Source organism: Mastigoproctus giganteus, chromosome 13, assembly GCF_048544385.1.
Source record: "Mastigoproctus giganteus isolate SK-2022 chromosome 13, ASM4854438v1, whole genome shotgun sequence".
NCBI classification, from domain to species: domain Eukaryota; kingdom Metazoa; phylum Arthropoda; class Arachnida; order Uropygi; family Thelyphonidae; genus Mastigoproctus; species Mastigoproctus giganteus.
Window position 1 is genome coordinate 102713451 of NC_143587.1, and position 17343 is coordinate 102730793.

Here is a 17343-nt window from a genome sequence, read left to right on the forward strand (position 1 = left end):
CAGTTTCAAAAGGTTACCTTCAAAGATACCACACCTACCCTTACTGATGTGTAAGGATTTCGCTCTCATGTCATGGTATTTTCCTATTGGCGGTGACTTTCACATACTATTGAATCTAAGCACTGATTGGCTGACGTCAAATGTCGTTTCAATCCACGAGTTTGCTTTAAAAAGGGGTCAACACGACAACAATTCACAAGTGCCTTTTTTCCTATTACAAGAAATCAAAATGAGTAGTGAAGATATTTTCTTTGGGGACGAAGTAGATTCGAAGTTCATAGATGAAGTTATCAGGGTAGAGAAGGATCATGAAGATGCTAGGATGATTGAGGCTGAGATAGAATTCTGCCAAACTTTGGTGTATTCGAGTGTAAGTATTTCTTTTTTCATTACTGAAAAATTTTTTTATTTGATTTTTTAAAAATGTTTATAGAATTATTGTTTGGTAACTGAGTTTCTTTTACGTTACCCTTTCAGAATGCGGAGTTCTTTGGCTATGGTGATGACGGTATTGAGCATCGACCAGGATGCTCACATGACAACACGTTAGAAGGTGCTGGGGGAGAAGAATTGGAGGCTGAGAGTCCGTTATTACTAGATGGATTTTTGAACGATGACGATGATGATGATGTAAGTATACCTATAGATATATATATATATATATATATATATATATGTATATTTTAATTAATATGATAAATAAAAGTAAAGATGGCAGTTCGAAACTCCGGAAAGCTTAAAAAATTACATGAAAACGTTAAAAGAAAGTTACGATAGCCTACATCAGATAAAGGCGGGAAAAATTTACTAAACACAGAACTCCGAAACGGGGAATAAAATATGAAATATTAATAAATAATGAAATCTGATATCAGCAAAATAAATATTGATGCTAAATCAGGTATTTCATCGGGGGACTACACCTGACATAGCATCAACGGACTGCGTTTCCATACTTGCCCATAGTTATGCAAGAGAAAATTTATAAATGTAAATAAACAAATATAAAAATGTAAAAAAAAAAAAAAAAAAAACGAAAAGGTATCTCTTACAAAGTATGGACAAGGTAGTCCCTACGCAGTATTATAATGAAAATATAATTAAGAGAAAAGGGTGAATATTATAAAAAGTGAATATTATAAAGGGTAAATATTATACCTCTGTTATTCAGTCTTTATATGGTCTTGTTTTTAACTCCGGTTTGCCATTTGCTGGCTTCAATCTTTATTCTATAGTTAATCTATTTTTTCCTTGTGGCCTTTAGTGTTGCTTGCATTGGCATTTATATTATTTCATATACATCTGCATCCTTTGCTGCTGCTTTGCGCGCTTTGGTGCATTTGTTTGTCCAAACAATTTTTATCATTCTGTTATCTCTATTGGTTTTAATGCACTATTTATATTAATTTAAGTTTTAGCCATCTGCTGCTTTGCGCGATGCTAAGCTTAAAACCACAGCCTCTCCCGTTTTATTTATTTATTTATTTATTATTTTATTTTTTTTTTTTTATATATATATGGTCCTCTCTGGTACACTTCTCGCCACATTTCTTCTTATCTACCTAAATTTCTCCTTATTCTGTATATTTAAAATACTGTCTTAAAAACTGATTACAGAAGTCACTAGTCATCTATTTTTTCGTCAGTAGCTGTTTTATTTGTTTTGTTTGCAGCTATCGTATTGACCTCATGTAGTTTCGCGTCGCCATTTTCAGGTATAATATTTTTAATCTTCTACTTTTTATAATATTCACCCTTTTCTCTTAATTATATTTTCATTATAATACTGCGTAGGGACTACCTTGTCCATACTTTGTAAGAGATACCTTTTCGTTTTTTTTTTTTTTTTTTTTACATTTTTATATTTGTTTATTTACATTTATAAATTTTCTCTTGCATAACTATGGGCAAGTATGGAAACGCAGTCCGTTGATGCTATGTCAGGTGTAGTCCCCCGATGAAATACCTGATTTAGCATCAATATTTATTTTGCTGATATCAGATTTCATTATTTATTAATATTTCATATTTTATTCCCCGTTTCGGAGTTCTGTGTTTAGTAAATTTTTCCCGCCTTTATCTGATGTAGGCTATCGTAACTTTCTTTTAACGTTTTCATGTAATTTTTTAAGCTTTCCGGAGTTTCGAACTGCCATCTTTACTTTTATTTATCATATTAATTAAAATATACCTATATTTACATTTGCATCCGTTGCTGCTGCTTTGCGCGCTTCGGTGCATTTGCCATATCCAGTTTATTTAACTCTCTGATGTTTTCTGTTTTTACTCTTTAATACAATCTTTTATATATTATATTATTATATATATATATATATATATATATATATATATTTTGTTTTTCGCGAAAAACAAACCCCTAAAGCTTATGCGACGTTTTTTTTAAATTTTAGATGGAAGAGAGAGAAGTAGCAGTACAAGAAAGTTTTGAGCAGTACTACGAAGTACAGGATGGGGTTGCACGTTATTCAAAAAAATATCAGACCTTATTTAAAACGTATGAGGTCCGGTTTACAAACATTGTAAACTTAGCAGACGGGGATCTGTTTTTTTCGAACTTTCGGCGGATGCTAGAAGAGATAATCGCAAATTTAAGTAATCAGGGTGATTATTCTCATGTTAGGTTGTGTTTAGACGCACCCAGTCTAAAAAATCCCATAAACTTGCCATTTATGCCTCTAACCGATCTGACATTTGACCGTGTGATGGCCGCATTTATAGCTGTCGACCAATCAAACAGTGAATTTATGATAACGGACGACTTGAGTCTGGACGTGATTCTTATTAATATCACGAATAGGGGGGATGGTGGTTATCGTTCTGAGAATATTAAAAAAAGGGCAATGTTGAATTTGAATGACTTTTTAAAAAAAAAAAAGCTGTCATTCAAATCAACAATACCGATAGTTTATGTCTCGCCAGAGCATTAGCTGTTGGTATTTCGGCCCATCAGGACGATGCTAAAACATACAGACAGGTGCGAGAGTATAAGAGTAGTATGCAAACTATCAGAGCTACAAATTTACATGGTATCGCAGGGGTTGCCTTAGAAAGTTGTGGTTTGAATGAAGTTGAGTTGTTTCAGCGAGCGATCCCTGATTACCAACTGGTTGTAATTTCCGCTGAGTGCGGTTTTGAAGTTGCATATCGGGGCCCCGCTGCTGATAAACAGATATTTCTACTCAGTCACGACAGACATTATGATCTTGTGCGATCTTTGAAAGCTCTGTTTGGCAGTGATTATTATTGTCCCCTATGCCTTAAGGTTTTACCTACTCGAGAGAGATTAAACACACACAATTGCTCTTTCAAGTGCAATAGATGCAGAGCTGTCGCCGTTCATAATGAAGACAACCTTCTCCTGTGTAATTTTTGTAATCGTTTTTTCCAAGGCGAAGCATGCATTAACGCTCACAGGGCAAACAAAACCTGCTCTGAAGTGCATCGCTGTGGCGTTTGTATGTGCACTTTTCTTACCAACACAGCACACAAATGCATTGATCCCGACTTCTGTAGCTATTGTAAAACTGTGCACAAAACACAACATTGCTTTGTTCAAAAACCTGAGGACCCGAAGCACGATGTTTCTGTTGTATACTTTGACACAGAAACAGTCTTGCTGGATGGTGAGCATGTGGCTGTGCTCTGCGTTGCTTCTTTTGGCGATCAGGAACGCGTTTACTGGGGCCGCAATTGCATGGCGGAGTTTTTGGATGAGCTGTTAGGAACCCGAGAGACTTTGAAACGAGGTAGTGATGGCCGAAAACTTCGACACATAGAGCCAAAATATAAGAATGTGCGAGTAATCGCCCACAACCTTCGTGGTTTTGACGGTTACTTTGTGCTTTCTTATATTTTCGCGAAACACATAGCTCCTCACACTATCTATGATGGGTCAAAGATTTTGGGTATCTTTCTATCTTCGTTAAACATAGTCTTCTTGGACTCTTATTCTTTTCTAACAGTTCCACTCCGAAAACTGCCAGCTATGTTCGAGCTGCCAGAGGTGCGTAAGGGCTTCTTCCCTCACGAATTCCACAAGATAGACACATTAGATTATGTGGGAGCTTTGCCCGATCAAAAATATTTTAAACCGGAATTCATGAGCGAAGAAACCCGTACGGAATTCGTGTTATGGTACCAAGAGAAGTCACGAGATACATACAACCTGAAATGTGAACTTTTGGCCTATGCCTTAGACGACGTGAGAGTATTGCGAGATTCCTGCAATAAGTTCCGTTCTCTCTTTATAGCAGTCTCTCAAGTTGATCCTTTCTGTCAGGATATTACTATCACCGGTGCTTGTAGTAGGATCTTCGCCAGAAACTATTTAGAACCAAACACAATGGCTATCCTACCACCTGGCGGCTACATAGGGAGTAACACACAGTTGGCTTGGCTTTCGTGGCAGGAACAACAGAACAACATTAAAATTCAACAAGCTCGATCACAGGTTGGTGAAGTTAGAGTAGGTCCTTTTTTATTAGATGGGGTATGTGGTAGCACCGCTTACGAATTCTACGGTTGTTACTATCACGGGTGCAAGAATTGTTTTCGATCTAGTACTATACAGACACAGAGAAACAAACCTATGGGCGCTCTATATGCTGAAACCATGGATCGCGAGGCCTTCATTAGGTCTCGAGGATATGATGTGGTTTCCGTATGGGAATGCCAGTTTGACAACCAACAGAAAAACGACCCTGCCATGAAAGAATTTGTTGCAGCATTCATAACGTACGAATCGATTACACCACGTAGCGCTCTCAGAGGAGGTAGAGTTGACTGCTTTAAACTTTACCACCAGGTGGCGGATAACGAGGAGATTCACTATGTGGATTTCTGTTCGTTGTATCCGTGGGTTTGCAAATACGGCGTATTTCCTCGCGGTCACCCCGAAGTCATTCTTAGCGACTTTGACTATAGTCACAATGCATACTTTGGTATAATCCATGCTAGGGTGACAGCGCCCGAAAAGGAGTTCTTACCCGTCCTCCCAATAAGCTCCAATGGCAAGCTAGTGTTCCCGCTATGCGGTGCTTGTGCCGAGCAGATGTCTCCCACCTGTAATCACGAGGATCGGAGCTTTTCGGGAATCTGGTGCACGCCTGAGTTTTACCTGGCTGTTGAGAGCGGTTATAAAATTGATAACATCTACGAAGTTTGGCATTTCAAAGAGAGCCATAAGTCTTTATTTGGTGGCTACATAGACACCTTCTTGAAAATCAAACAGGAGGCGTCGGGCTGGCCCGAGGGGGTTGAACCTGATGCATACATTTCCGATTTTAAAAGTAGGGAAGGCATCTCTATGGACAGGCACGAAATAAAGGCGAACCCTGCTAGACGTTCACTTGCAAAATTATGTCTCAATAGTCTCTGGGGTCGGCTCGCAATGAGAACTAATAGGGTGAGCACTGCAGTATGTAACACTTACGAAAGCGTTGTACAGCTTTTTATGGATGACACAAAAATCATCCACGACGCCATGTTAGTGTCGGAAGAAATAATGCAAGTTGCATTTGCCCCGATTGATGGAACGGAAGAACCATACCGTCGGGGTAATGCAGTCATTGGCTCTTTCGTCGCTTCCTATGGCCGAATAAAGCTTTACAAAGCTATGGCCCCTCTACGCCAATCTCTTTTATATTGCGATACTGATTCGGTGGTGTTTGTCCAAAAACAGGGGGACGAACGTCCACCCATAGGTCACTCGCTGGGTCAGCTCACAGACGAATTGTCTGGGGACCACATTGTTGAGTTTGCCTCGACCGGTCCCAAATCTTACTCCTTCCGCACCCAAGGGGGTAAAACAGTGACCAAATGCAAGGGTGTGACACTTAATGCCAAAAACGCGAAGTTAGTCAACATGAATGTTATGACCGCTGCTGCAAAAGGCCAACATGTTGACGTTTCTGTCGATGTACCGTTTTCTGTCCGGAGAGACAAACGTACTTCTCGTCTCCTTGAGTCCTCAGTAACAAAAAGGTTTGGATTTACTTTCGCTAAACGTGTGATAGGAGACGACACACGCACTTACCCTTATGGATATTTCCAAGACACATAGCGAAAGCTAACCACCTAGTCATCATACTATCAACATTAGAAAAAAAACCCAGTGAAATCCCCAATGTTTTTGACACTAAGCAGTTTTCAATGGCTACCTCTGGTGACGTCTCCTTTTTTTTCAGGATGTCGGCGAAGTCGATCGGGCACGTCTTCCCCATCCTATTCCCACCGACGTCACATTCGTGACGGCACTCGGATGGGAATCGCAGGGCGCCGGGGCGTGGGGGGAATCGCGGCACCCTCCCACCCATCACGTTGTGATGGGCGCGCGCACGGAGGAATCGCGGCACCCCTCCCACCCGCCACGAAGTGTCGGGCGCGCTTAGATGGAGGAATACACTTTTTTCCGTGTCAAGAATGGTTTCATGGAAAAGACAACTTCCAAAAAAAAACCTTTTTCATAACTCACAGTTTTTTAAAAAAGGGGACAATGTTTCGTTTTTCTGGAGACGTCACCTTCTGTCTTTACAGTTGCTAGTCCTACCTCTCGCATCGGCGCGCGAACACACACATAAATACTTGGTCCAGACTAGCGCGGGCTCATTTACATAATGTTTCACCATCCATTCACAGCTATAGTCTCGGGAGCAACACAGAGTGGAAAGACGACGTTTGTATTGTCGCTATTAGAAAATAGTGAAAGTTTAATTTCGCCACCACCTCAAAGAATCGTCTATTGCTATTCAGAGTTTCAAGATAAGTTTCGGTGTAACTCGCAAATCGAGTTCGTGGAGGGTTTAAACATCCCCGAATTCGATCCATCAGTAAAAAATTTACTTGTTTTAGACGATCTCATCAACCAAGCAAAGGATAGTATTGTCGTTTCTGAGATATTTATAAAAGGATCACATCACAGAAATCTGAGTGTTATTTTGTTAACACAAAACCTGTTTTCGCAAGGATCGCAGTTCCGCACTATCAGTTTGAATTCGCACTATCTGATTGTTTTTAAAAACCCTCGCGACTCAAGACAAATTTCACACCTAGCAAGTCAAGTTTTCCCCGGGAGATCACGTGTTTTAGTCGACATATATAAGCATGCAACACGCGATCCTCATTCATATTTACTGTTTGATTTTTGTCAGAACACAGATGATAGATTGAGACTGCGCTCACACGTGTTACCAAACGAAGGACATACGATTGTTTACATCCCCATATGGCTCTGCGTCTAAAAAACAATGCTAACTTTATAAGGTATCTGTCGGAAGTTCGACCGAAACAGGCAACCGCTTTATTAAGGAGTTCAAATCAAACAGAAATAAATGCACTCTGTGAAATATGTAAAAACATAGTCAAAGGTAGCAGTCCGTTGACAGACAGAGTGAAAAGCAAGTTACAACGCAAAAAACGTCTGCTCAGAACACTAGCAGATAAAAAAGTAGCATTTAAAACTAGGCGGAAATTAATTCTTCAACAAGGAGGTTCACTGTTCCCCCTGATAGCAAGCATAGTTGTTCCACTCATCACAAGTTTAATCAGAAGATGAGTGAATCTTTCCGTAAATTCTTGCTTGTAGCTGCACCGCCAGAACAAAAACAGATGCTCTCTTTAGACGAGAAAATGTCTGAAATCTTAAAAAGACAGGATTTGCAGCCCGAGTCTAAAGTTAAAATGTATCTTCAGATACTACAGTCATATTTAGGCCTGAAAACTAATGCCGCAAAACAAGCGTCCTCGTCGGCATCAAGCGATATCGAGACCAGCGTATCGAACGTAACGGCGTCGCTACCCACAATCCCTTCCTCCTCTGAAGCGCAGGAGCAACGGTACTCCAAGAGCGAAGTTATAAAGCCTCATAAGCAGGTCAAGCGCAGATATACAGCTTTGCTATCGCCTCGTCGTTTGAGACGTAAGCATACGTGGATTTCGTTGTGGTAAGTTTTTTTTCAATAAAACAGACACTTTTTAAAAATAAATAAAATTTTATTTTGTAAGTAAAGGTTCAATTACATGTAATGTGGCTAACAAATCATTTGCCCACAAATCTTTACAATAATATTTGTTTACAATCTTTGACATAGAAATATTTCTACACCGATGAGTCAGGAAAAAAATACAATGTAGTCCACACACTATAGATTCTGGATGTTGAATCACCACTTTGTTATAAGTCCATTTCTTACTGTTTTGGTTAAGGAACTCTGCAATGTCCGTTGTCGGTGGTCGTGCAAAGCTGTCGAAATATTGACTTTCTCTTTTTCCTAGGAAGATACTCACCCAGTGAGTACCTGGCATGTGTGCCTTGTCTGTATTGATGACTAGCAATGCTGGTTTCCTCTGTATTTTTGACGGTAACTTGTCCCTGGCACAGACACCGATCAGATGTTTTCTCGATTCACTGTCTGCTTCTAAAACCTTTAATATATCTCTAGTGTTCATAATTCACGAGGATTGAACGGTCTTTAGTCACAGAAAGAATGTTTTCGAATTCGGCATACAAGATCACTGTTACGTTTTCGGGAAGAGGTTCTGCGAATTTCAGTTCAAGTCGAACACCGCCTCGCCGTAAAGAAGTGATGTGCGTGCCGACAGCGTTACTGTCGGGAGTTAGGTCGAAAGCATAAAGCACATTCCCTTCTGTATAATCCAGGATTGATATGTCGTTTCCACAGTCTGAATTCCATTTGTTTAGCGATCTGAAAATAGACAGGTAGGACCGCGTGTAATGTCCATTCTTATAATCGGGTGTTAGCGGCAGGGAAGGATGCTGCACACCATCAGCCGTCAGAAGTAAATAGCACAGGTTGTAGTGACCAAAATTGAATGGGTTGGTTTTGAGGGAGCCGTTGAAACTATCACTGGACACAATACCGACTATTAAACGAGTGGGGATCTGTCCTAGATATATATTGTCTCGGGTAGAGTCTGACATGCCTTTTGGAATTGAATAGTAACTTACATCAGCTCTGTTAATGGGATATACAAGAGGATGTTTTTCAAGAACACTCATGTGGGCTAACTGTATGCTGGGGTTAAGTTTAACTTTACGCACAAAAAGACAGGCTTCGCGTATATGAATTTTAGCAGTATTGTCGAGAGACAACAGACAGAACTCGGGCGAACTGCGAACCATTCTCAGGCGGAGCGATAAATTGTTAATAATATATTTGTCCTGATGGCACAAATCTAGTCTGAGACGACCCAGAAGTTCCACAGTTTTGGTTTTCGAAAAAAACTTCATACGTTGATTCATACCACTGTCAGGCTGAGAAAACATTTGCGAAACATCCGAAAAATTGTCTTTTACGAACAGTTCTGTAGTGAGCTGTGATTTTTTTGCTCCTCTGTCAAAATTCAAAAGCGTTTCTAAATAAGCTCTATAGGGGTATGTGTCGCTGCTTGGATTAATTAATTTGTCTTGAACGAAAAGATCCACATGTTTAAACATGGAGTGAAAAAAGTTGTTGACAACTCCTACACTCGACTGTAATTCTTTTCCGTCGCTTTGAGTTAACTGTACTTTGAGTCGCAAATAAGTTTTTCCCAGGTCCAGATATTCTTCTGATGTCCCCGGTACGGAAAATTCTATTGGCCCCGGCGTGTCCACTGAAGCTAAAGGCAAAAAAGTAATGTATGAAGATCGCTCGATGCATAGATTAGTGGCAGGCTGTGCAAACAGGTCTAGTTCTGACATCATAACTTCACCCATCATTGAAAGATGTCCTGATATTTTTTTTCTTTCGACGCTTACCTCCACTCTGACTACGAACGTTTTGCTTAATGGCCTGTCCTACTTCAGAAGCTCGATTTATAAACGAGCGTTTCACGGGTGCTCCCGAAATGACATCATCTATGATATTACGACCTGCCGATAGCACTTGGCGACCGATGAACTTGGCTGCGGGCTTCAGAAGAGGAGAGAGAAATGTAAATGCTGATCTGAATATACTGCCTAAACCTTGACCTCTCTGGATCGCTGCTCCTGCAAAGTAGGGATTTCCCCCCGCTTGCACTGAGTAGTAATCAACGTATGCGTTCATTGGGGTCGAAAATGTAACTTAATTAGAGTTTTACCACCTCTGAATGGAAATAACTGACCACTGTCTGTGCGAATTTGAATAGAAATGGATTGAATGTTCGAGAGCAGTACAGGGTAATAATCCAAATGTAAGAATTCACCACTGCTTCCGAACGGTACTACTCGCAAAAGAGGCGCTCTGATATCACCCACGACCTGGTCTTCTATCACACTACTATAATCAAAATAAGAGCCTACACCTCTATTTATATCTCCGGGAAATTTCGATCTCGCTGTTCCTTCGAAACCATCGGGCATACGCTCAAAACCGAGTAACTCACCGAGTCCTGTCTCAGGGAAGCGAAGACGCACACCGCTTTCTATTTCGAAAGAAACAAAACCACGGGCATTAACAGAACCTTTAATTTCGGGGGCTATAAAAGTCATAACCTTTAGAATTTCGGAGATGCTACTGTAATTACCATAAGGAATTTTATGCTCGCGAACATCACAAGTCGGCTGTTGTACGAGTACAAGCTTCCTATCAGCACACTCACTGTTAGGCTTTAATGGTGGTAACACTATTTTACCTTTAGGTATCCACTTTCCTATGTACTCCCCTTTAAAAGTTCTAGATTTGTCAACAGCTTCACTCACTACTACTTTGTGTACTAGTCCTAGAATTCTGGCAGTTTGTAAAGTCATACGCAACTCACAGCCATTTTTAACGCGAATTGTAAATCTCACTTTGAATTCTGTCTCTTCTACTTTAAGCTCTAAATTGGTATTAAGACCACACATATGTTCAATCAATTTAGACGAATTTTCGTACTCATCGTTCAGCATGTAAACCTCAGGGTTCCTAACTGTCGGTTCTTTCTGCAGAATTGCAAACTCGGCCCAACCTTCGGAAATATTGTCCCATGACTTAGGTACGTGTATTTCTGCAAGTGCCACCTCCCAATTGCCTTTGAGAGGTATAGTGTCGGGCAATATAATAGTAAAATTAGCTTGCGTATTCTGGGGATGGAAATCCATGCATGCATTACTCGGTAGTGTTAAGAAGAACATCTTTAGCCGAAACCCAACTGTTGTAGGAAGCAGGGTATCCTAGCCACTTAACACGGAATTGACATTCTCCTCCCACACGTCGCTCCTTAAGTACTTTTTCAATAAGATATGTATCCAGTGGCAACTTGTCGTGAATATTAACAAGTTGTAACTGTTGCTCATAAAAGGTACCTTCGATAGTGTCGCCTGCTTTGTCTTGTACTCTGTACACAACTGGCTTTCTTCGTTTCAATACTTGAGATATAGTAAAAACCTCACGCGTCCAACTGCCCCAGAATCCTTTGCGGAAAAGATTCGAACCTGTACTTAGAACGACACGATCCCCCACTTTAAATTTAGGAATCTGTTCTTTGGTTTTTTTCAAGTACAATTTCCTGTAGACGTCTTCTTCATTATGCAAAGTGACATCGGCAGGTGGCATTCCTATAGCTCGATGTGGCGTTCGATTATAAGTAGCTACAATGTCGGGAAGAACATGCACATATTTCTTACTTTCAGAATAAGTTATCCATTTAAATATTTTTTCTTTCAGAGTTCGAATAAAACGTTCAGCGATTGCAGCCTTTTTCTCCGATCTATTAGTATAAAAATTAATGTTGAGAGATTTAAATAGGGCCCTCACATCTTTGTTTATAAACTCTCTACCTCTGTCACTGTTAAGACTGAATGGCGTTTCTTCCTTGAAAATTGATTTGAATGCTTTTACCATCTGCTTCGATGTTTTATTTCTAAGTGTTCTCACCCAGGCGTATCTAGAAAAAGCGTCTATACAGACGAGTAAATAACGCACTCCGCCATTAGCATCAGACAGATTGGAAACTTCTGCTAAGTCACACTGAAACGTATGGTGTAGACCAGGAACTATTATTTGGTTTCTAGGAAAATTAACTCTTTGAGGTTTGTGTCTGACATAAGCAGGTTGAGATGACAAATACTCTTTCACGATACGTCTGGGTAATTTTGTATGTTTTTGTAATGCATTAACACCACTAAAACTTCCAACGACGCGCGGATCGTTGTAATCTTGTAACATTTCTTTTTTTCTTTTCCAGATGGACTTCTACGAAAACCAGGAGTACTTATGGCGCGACCCCTGTTTCTTTGCATCTTATATGGCGGGTTTGGATGCTAATGGTTAAAGATGGGGTAAAAATAGCGATGACCCCACTATCTTGTAATTTTTTTTTTTATTTTTTTTTTATTATTTATCAATAAACATATCTATTTGAAAAATATTGTCTGTCTTTTTTTCTTAGAAAGTAGAAATTTAAAAAAAAAAATTCAAAGTTGTGGAAAGAATCTGAAGATGGCACCACCATATCACGAAGAAGGTAAATAAATATATATACACATCAATACATTTTACTTTTCAGGTTTTTTTTTTTTTTTTTTTTTTTCAAGATAGACTAAGCATCAGGATACAAAATTCAACTTGAAGAGGAACCATCATAAATAGTTATGGGTAAAAATATATACATATAAAAATTTAACCATCAAAAAACACATAACATAACATTAAACATATAAAAATACTTAATTTTTCAGCTTTTCAACTTGCAGAATAGATCGGTAGATGGCGACACAGTTTCTTGGTAGTTACGATGTCTTGGCAATCTCCGTTCAAGAAGTATTGTGACACCAAGTATCCGTATGTGAGAAAAAAATATATATATTTAAATAAAATCCTTAATTTCAACTTTCAGAATGACACGCTAGATGGCGACACAGTTTCTTGGTTGTTACGATGTCGTGGCAATCTCCGTTCAAGAAGTATGTAGGGAAAAAAAAATATATATATATATATTTAAATAAAATCTTTTAATTTTCAGCTTTCAGATTGCTTCCACAGATGGCGCCACATATTGCAAAGCCACTGAAATATATTTAAACGGCAAAGTCATAGCTACCTAGGAAAAAAAAAAAAAAAAAAACATTTAAACACCTTAAATAAAATAAAATCTTTGATTTCAGCTTTCAGAATGACTCGCTAGATGGCGGCACTGTTTCGTGGGCTTCTGTTGTCGTGGCCATCGTCGGGCTCGAACTTTTGTGACCCCCCAAGTGCCCGTATGTCTACAGCGTCCACGTTTTTCCCGCCAAAACCTTTGTCTTGGGAAAGAATGTCTACTGCTCTATTTTCTTGTGTGTGTGTGTGTGTGTGTGTGTGTGTGTGCGTGCGTGCGCGAGCGCAAGAGCTCGGGCTTGTGTGTGTGTGCGTGCGTGCGCGAACCCACAATTCATTGCGCACCCTCCAAAGCCACCTTGAAAACCAACGCGGCAAAAACAGACGATTTCTACGGCATCAACAGACCAGAAAATCACCGGTAGACTCAGAGTCGAAGTCGGTTTATACCCCCAAACCAATCAGAACATCGGTTCATATCCCCCTCCAATCAGAACAAGGCGAAATACAACTTCCTACGTCACACTCACACCACTCTTAACTATAAGAGCTACATTTACACATATTCTTACAACTGAAAGGGTAGCCGTGGGGATAAGCACCGGACCACCAGTAGCAACGACATGGGTTCGAGCCTGGGTAAAGAAAAAAAAATTTTAATTTAATGGCGAAAATAAGTGGCGCCATCTAGCGGGCGAAATAAGAACTAAAATATATTTTTCCGCAACTAAGCCTCGGCGCAACCGCTAAACCTAAACCTCGGCTCGCTTCACCGGCAGACGCTCAAAACCTAAACGGCAAAACAAGCGACTGACGCGGCAGCACGCACGAAAATTGACGCCAAAATTCATAGAGCCGTACTCGGTTAGAACCCCAACCTTATACTACTCACACGCAATTAACAGACATAAGACACAGCACGGAAGATGAATCTATTTATTCGGGTGGCCTAAATATAATAGTTTTTTGACTTTGCAAGTACAGAAATTAGAGAAAATCACCCAAGAAAAGAAATAAAACTATATTGTTTTCAAAGAGCACTCTATAAATCACACAGACAAAAACGTTTGGCACTCGGGGCCTACGTCGGTGAGATTGCAACTTTACATCCAGAGATTCATTTCCGGGTTTTCTGAGAGTGGACAGGATGATGTAGACGCATGGTTAAAAAACGATGCTGATAACCATGGTTATCCATAATTTAACCGAAGAAGAAATTGTTGCATTAGTCCACGATGAAGAACCTGCGAATTTAACCAAGGTGATTCTGATGACGAAGAAGAAGAGGGAGCGGGCGCGATGACGCGGAGGTCTTCGCTTGCTGGAAACTGCAATGGCATGTTGTGAGAACTGTCTCAATGTAGTTCTACGGATATATTGCTATTAAAGAGGATGCGAGACCTCGCCACGAAAAAAAGACAATCTCGAATGTCTCAAAGAAAAATTCGAGATTACATATTATAAAAAATAAACCTTCCCAAGATTCATTATACTATTATTTGTGTGCAATTACTTGTAGTAGTAGTAGTAGTAGTAGTAATCGTGACATGTTATGCAAGAAAGCAAGCGTATGAGTTTATGAAGCATCAGCCAAAAAAAATTCACACAACCAGTACCTCTAAATGTGTGTCCAGTTCCACCTTAGATTTATTTAACCTATCAATTTCCACAATGACAGATGGAAGTTTGTTCCAGCAATTACCCACTGGCTAAAGTCAAACTTCCGCACATCTATTGTACAGCTGTCTTTCTTCAATTTCAATTTATGCCCCCTTAGGTTCGTAATCTGAACAAGTGGAAGAATCCCATCAGAATTCAGCGTGTTCAACCTATTCAAGGCTTTATACATCTCAATCAGATCACCTTGCAGGTGCTTAGTCTCCAGCCGTCGCAATTTGAAAAAATTAAACCATTCTTGGTACGAGGATTCTTTCATTCCCCTCACCAATCTTGTTGACCTTCTCTGTGCACACTCAAGCAAATCTACATCCTTCCTAAAATGAGGCCTCCAGTCCTGTACGCAGTACTCAAGGCGTGGCCTGACCATTGCCTTATACAGAGGGACAATCACCTCCTTTTCCCTGCTAGCAAAATTCAGGTATATCATTGAAAAAACCCTATGACCTGCTCCTGCAGCCTGTCTGTATTGTTCAGAAAACATCATATCTGACTGCACAATTACTCCCAGGTCTTTTTCATTTCCTACCACCCTAAGTGTGGTATCCTTTGGTACTATACTTTATTTCTGTTTATGTAAAAATTTATAGTTGAAACCATGTAAAACAATTAGATAATTTCAAAATAAATATAAAATACTAAATTTTATATATTATTTTTATATTATATACTATATAAATATAATATATAATTGTTTGTTCAAAACAATTTTATACTATATAAATATAATATATAATTGTTTGTTCAAAACAATTTTTGTTTTGTTCAAAACATTGGTCCTTGAGGTTGTCACAGACATTCTCTCAGATATGCCAGACAAGATGCACTTGCTACCTGGGAGTCTAAAACATTGATGGAACTGATATTTGGGTGACACTCAAGTCAAGTGGACCCAATTTCGGCCAAGTCCGGACGGTCTGTGACCGCCAAATGCTCTGCTTGCACCTTCACGATGGTGGCACTATTAGTAATCCTGGGTATAACCTCAATGCACAAGTACATTGTAGGTGACCACCCAGGTGTGAACCAACGTAAGCAGGGGTAAAGGTGTAGCGCCCACACCACACGGAGGAACACCGCCCCTCTATGTTACCAGGCAGTACTAGGTGGAAGATGACTCTCATCAACCGGTGAAATACTACCACTTTGCTTTCTCAATGCCATCTTCAAACCCATCGAAAAGGACAACACACCTCAACAGCATCAGCTGTGCCACACCAACAAAACCTACCAATCGGCCCGAGTGGAACAACCATTCACTCTGCAAGATTTACAAACTGCCAAACAAAAAAATAAAAAACAAAAGAACCCCAGGACTGGACATGCTTGAACCAGAACTGGTAAAAAAGGTGGCCGAGTATGTCCCGAACTTGCTGTTAGACTTATATAACCACTGTCTTCGTCAGGGCTGGTTCCCCTCGGACTGGAAGGTAGCCAGCATAAAATTAATCATAAAAACCCATCAAAGCAGCAACATATACCGGAGTCCTACCGACCTATATCCCTCCTGTCTGTACTCAGCAAAGTCCTGGAACAACTTCTTAGACAGAGGCTTGAAGTACATTACACCGCAGCAAATTTAACAACAGACAAACAATTCGGAATCAAAACGGGGAAATCCACTCTGGATGCACTAGAATATATCATGAATGCCGCGTCAAACTGCCAACGAAAGTACCTTCTTCTCATCTCTGTAGACTCTGCAGGGGCGTTCGACGCCCTCTGGTGGCAGAACAGCCTCGCAAGACTAAGAGCTGCCAACCTGCCATCAAACCTATATGGATGCATTCAGAGCTACCTGAACAATAGGAAGGTCCTAGTGCAGGCTCCCTACTGCAAGGTTGAACGTCAGGTACACAGGGGCTGCCCTCAGGGCTCTGTACTGGGTCCCCTCCTTTGGAACTACGTGCTGGATGAGTTCCTCTCCCTGGAACTGGGGGGTGTGCAAGCGCTCGCATACGCAGATGACCTCTTCCTAATCCTCTCTGCTGATTCAAGAGCACAACTGAAAACGCTTGCCAACTCAGCACTTTCTACACTAAGAGAGTGGACCGAAACTCATCACCTTAATATCTCTGCCACCAAAACCCAATCTATCCTACTAAAGGGATATCTAACTCCTACCAGACCACCGCAGATAAAAATCTACAACAGAACGATCAAGTTGGCCACAGAACTCAAGTACCTAGGAGTGATCCTGGACCGAAATTTATCATTTACACCCCACTTAAAATACATCCAAAAGAAAATGAAAAACTATGCTGCCATGCTTGCCAGGATTACCCGCCGCGACTGGGGGCTGAAAAGAAGAACCCTTGCAATACTTTACAAAGCAGCTATCATCCCTGCGATTGCATATGCTTCTGGTGTCTGGCACCATAAGGCCTCTACGGCGGTAAATCGTCGGCTACTCAACATCATTCACCGACCGATTTTATTAACCCTCACCAGACCGTGCCGCACTGTATCTACTCATGCGCTGCAAGTACTCACTGGGACCCTCCCTCTTGATCTTCAAGTGATTCGGCTAGGCATGTTACAGCAGCTTAGACGCGGAAATCCAACTACCTTCCAGGATCACACCACAGACCCAACTGCAAATCGAACAGTGGAGAAGAAAAGACTCCAGATCTATTTGCGATCGATA

General features: G+C 40.4%; 1 protein-coding gene across 1 annotated transcript in view; it reads left to right on the forward strand.

The window, feature by feature from the left end:
• The first annotated feature begins 229 nt into the window (after positions 1-229).
• Positions 230-17343, forward strand: part of LOC150076316 (uncharacterized) — a 33011-nt gene continuing 15897 nt past the window's right edge. Inside the window, exons 1-3 of the mRNA XM_090387320.1 lie at positions 230-370; positions 478-630; positions 3284-5030. Coding sequence (XP_090243446.1) covers positions 230-370; positions 478-630; positions 3284-5030 — 2041 coding nt within the window. The remainder of the gene's footprint in view (positions 371-477; positions 631-3283; positions 5031-17343) is intronic.